At 20.9% G+C, this 4,029-nt stretch overlaps 1 protein-coding gene across 1 annotated transcript; it reads right to left on the reverse strand. All coding sequences in view use genetic code 6, as the record gives it.

The window, feature by feature from the left end:
- Positions 1–494: 494 nt before the first annotated feature.
- Positions 495–3,436, reverse strand: TTHERM_00263470 (cyclic nucleotide-binding domain protein, putative; the record flags this gene model as incomplete). Its single annotated transcript, XM_001009096.2, has 4 exons — positions 495–2,099; positions 2,419–2,559; positions 2,630–3,159; positions 3,211–3,436. The coding sequence occupies 4 exons, from the start codon at positions 3,434–3,436 to the stop codon at positions 495–497; spliced, it is 2,502 nt and encodes an 833-aa protein (XP_001009096.2).
- Between the last annotated feature and the right edge of the window lie 593 nt (positions 3,437–4,029).

The following is a 4,029-nucleotide window of genomic DNA, read 5'->3' on the forward strand; positions in this document are numbered from 1 at the left end:
TATGTATTTTTAAAAATATATTTTTATCTTTTCAACCTTGCCATTGCCAGAAGAATGTTTTATAAAAAAGAGTTACAAAAAATTTTTTAAACATATTATTTTAAAGATAAAATGAAATATCTAGTACAGTATAACCTCTATAATTTAAACACTCTCTATATTGAGCACCTCACTAAATTGAAATAATTTTAGGATTTTAGTGATTATTACTCAGATTTTTAAGAATGTAGTGACAAAAAAAGAGTAGTTACCCATAATATGAATAATATTTTTTTAAAGGAGAAAAAATTTTAATAAATATTACATTTTTATAATAATAGATAGATAGATAAGGTATTAAGATTAAAAATAGCTTGAGTAAATAATTTCAAAAAAAAATTAGAAGAATATTAATAAATTATAAACAATCATATAGGATGGATATTTTATATAATTATAAAATATAAAAACAAAAAAATGTTAAATGAGCTTAATATGATAAATGAATAGTTAATTCAACTATTATTTTTTTCGTTATTTATATTTGATTCTTTAATTTTTTATTTTTTAAATTTTTTTGGACTTATTAGCTATTTGAGCTTATTTAATTATAGAACCATCTTTTTATCTTAATAATTGTTATATCTATTTAAAACAAATTTATAATTATAGTTTACATTATAATATTTAAAGTTCTAAAGCATATCTATATCCATTTCATTATCTGGTACTTGTATAAAGTTTTATATTTTATTTTATTATTACTGAAGCATAAATTATTTTCTAACAACTAGCATATCGAGATCTTACAATCCTATTTTTTATCTAATTTAAAATTCAGTACAGTTTTCAATTTATTAATTTTATCCATCTGCTTGCTTAGAATTCTCATAAATAATATGTTAACCTTCATGAAAATATGTACTTAATAATTGATTATCAGAGCGACTTTTAGATATGTTTAATACCAATTATATTAGGTTATTTAAATATTCTTTATTTTAAGTATTATTTATTTTATCTTGTATCAATTTTAACTTTTTATCTCCCAAATTCATTAAAATATCTAACAAGATTACACTTTACTTTTTTTTACCAAAATTACTACTTTTCTTTCGTGTAGCTTCTTCTGTTAAAGGTTTTTAAAATGCATTCGTATGTTAATGAATTTTCAACTTTCTTCTTTAGAATGCTTCATTTATAAAATTAATATCTGCTTCCGAGAAATGATTTTGATATTATTATATTTCAAATGTATTTATATTTAATACTTTTGATAAGTTGCTTGAATGGCGAGGAGAAAAATTTTCATCAATACTTACTAATTTATGAAAGTTCTTACTTTTTTCACTATTCTAATTCAAATCATTAAAATCTTTTAATACGTCTTATGTTATCATAATACTTTTATTTGTATTTTTATTTTCACTATCTTCATTTTATTGATCTGTTTCTTTTGATTTTTAATAATAATCAGAGTTACTTTCATTCACTTATTTATGTTCTAATCTATTTTAGTTTAATTCAAATTCCGAATTATCTAATTTATTGTTTTTACCTAATTTTTAAGATTTAGTCTTAGCAATCTAACTTTATTCTAAGCTTTGTGAATTAAATGAAATGGGTTTTGTTTAATTTAAAGATTGAAGTGAAACATTCTAATTTTCTTATTATTCAGTTGTTTGTTATGGTATTGCTTGATTGCTTTAAAATATAAAACTTTAAACTTTATAATTCGTTTTTGAGTTGTTAACAAATGACTAAGAATAATCAGATTAGGTGTCATCTGTTTGTTTTTCTTCTGATATCTTGAGCATGTCTAAAAAAATATTGTAAGCATCAACAATAAGAGATTCATCATTATTAACTTGCACTGCTATTGCCTATTCTTAAAGTTAAACCATATTTTTCAAAGTATTTCTATACCTTTCTCTTTTCCTTAAAAATTGCTGATTTCTTGTATTATTTTATTTACAAGGCTTGTATGCTAGACTAAGACTTAAATATGGGCAATTTTAAATTAAGTGTGAGAATTTTCCACATGAAATACATTCTGAAAATTTTAATGACAAACTTTTCTGTCCAAAAATAGCTGAGTCTCTTAAACAAAAAAATTTTTCCTAAAAAAATGAATTTAATTAAAAATAAGCTTTATTTTAAAGTTTATGTATAAATATAAATTAAAATTTTAAGGTGAGATAAGTAAGTCATTTTGACATTAAAAAGAAATTAAAATATTAGGAATTGATAATCTTTAGAAGGTAGAAAAAATATAGTTTTATTTTTTTACAAAAGAAATAATTAATTTTCAAGTTTGTTTGATAAAAATTATTAAAATAATTCGCCAATTTATTTAAATTCCAAAACCCCCCTAATTTATTCCCTTATTATTAACTAGCATAATATTTATTATTAAAAATATAATCTTAATTTATTTACTTAATCTTCAGGATATTGTTTTAATATTTACAAAAATGAGTTTTTATCAATGTAAGAAACTAGTGAAAGACCTATTGATTTTAGTTGATATGGACTACATTTACTTATCAAAAATCCTTCATAGCCAAAAACATCTGATTTCTAAGTTATTTATTGAATAATACTTATCAATAAAATTTTATTTTATTAAAATTATTTCAAATAAATTTACCTAAATTTTTTAGTTACTTTTCTCATAAACTTTACCATATTTGGTTTCTCTGATTAAGAAATTAATTTCTAAACTTCCAGAAATTAAAAAATAAAGGTTTTCACTATTTTCATTTTAATTAACAAGTATTTCATCTGGAAATAGTTACTTTTATTTGAATGAAAGAAGTATATTTTTCAAGCAATCAGATGAAAACTCTTTAAACATTTTAATAGAGTTGATTTATTCTTGATAAACATCAAGTAAGACTTCGTTCTTAAGATTGTTAGGTAATTTATCTACAATAGAATCTGATATTTATTTTTTTTATTCATCTTAGTAATATGCAAACTCAAAATGCTTCCTCACTTTTACTGATAAACTCATCCCCAAACCTAGTGTTTTCATTTGATGGTTTATGTTTGTCATGAAATCATTAAACTTCTAATTTTTAGTTGACTCAAATTTAACGATCTCACTAATTTGAGAAAATGTATAAGCAGTAATATTTGTAGCTAAAATTGAAAGAAAAGCAATAAACAACTTTTCATCTATTTTAATATAATTTTAAATCAAAAGAAATTTCACTTAAAACATTTTACTTAATTGATATGGATATATATCACCATAACCGATAGTGCAAATAGTTATAATAATGAAATAAAGTGATATAAAGTAAAGTTCCCACATAGAATTTGCTTTGAATCCATTTTTTATAATCCAGCTGGCTAATCCTCTTTATTCATTTACAAGTCCGATTTTTAAAAAATTACAGCAAGCGACATGCACTAAAATGATGATGAGTATTTCTAATTTGATAAGTTTCATCCAGTTTTTAATGGAATCACTTATTTATAACTTACTTTCAAATTGAGAGACCTTTAGAGGGATATTTAAATATTTTAAAAATACGACATAATCCAAATATTGAAGAAATTCAAGTTTTGATTTATACTAGTTTATTGAAAAACAGTATATAATCAAGATAAAAAAATCTTACCTAATTTAATAACAAAAATAAAGTTAGGTAAAACTTAAAAAAAATTAAACAAGTCTTAATTTTTATTTAGTTGTAGATTGAATAAAATATTAAATTGTTATATCATTTCTTTAGCTTTTTAAAAATATAAAATGAATTCTGTTAAAAAAAAAATTAAAATTATTTTGATTGCTAATAAAAGCTTCCCAAAAACATTTTAATAATCTTTAAATACCAAAATTAAAAAGCTTTAAAAGAGAGAAGTAAATTCTAAAAATAGTCTTATTAATGATGTTGTCCTAAATAAAATATATATTTTGAATTATTTACATGTGTTTATTTAAATTTTATCTAAAAATTTTTCTCCTGTCCCTAATAGTAACTCCATGCTCATATATTTCCTTGTTTTTTAATATAAACTATCTTTTTTGGAATAAACATA

This window comes from Tetrahymena thermophila (genome assembly GCF_000189635.1).
Source record: "Tetrahymena thermophila SB210 genomic scaffold scf_8254788, whole genome shotgun sequence".
In the NCBI taxonomy this organism is placed as follows: Eukaryota; Ciliophora; class Oligohymenophorea; order Hymenostomatida; family Tetrahymenidae; genus Tetrahymena; species Tetrahymena thermophila.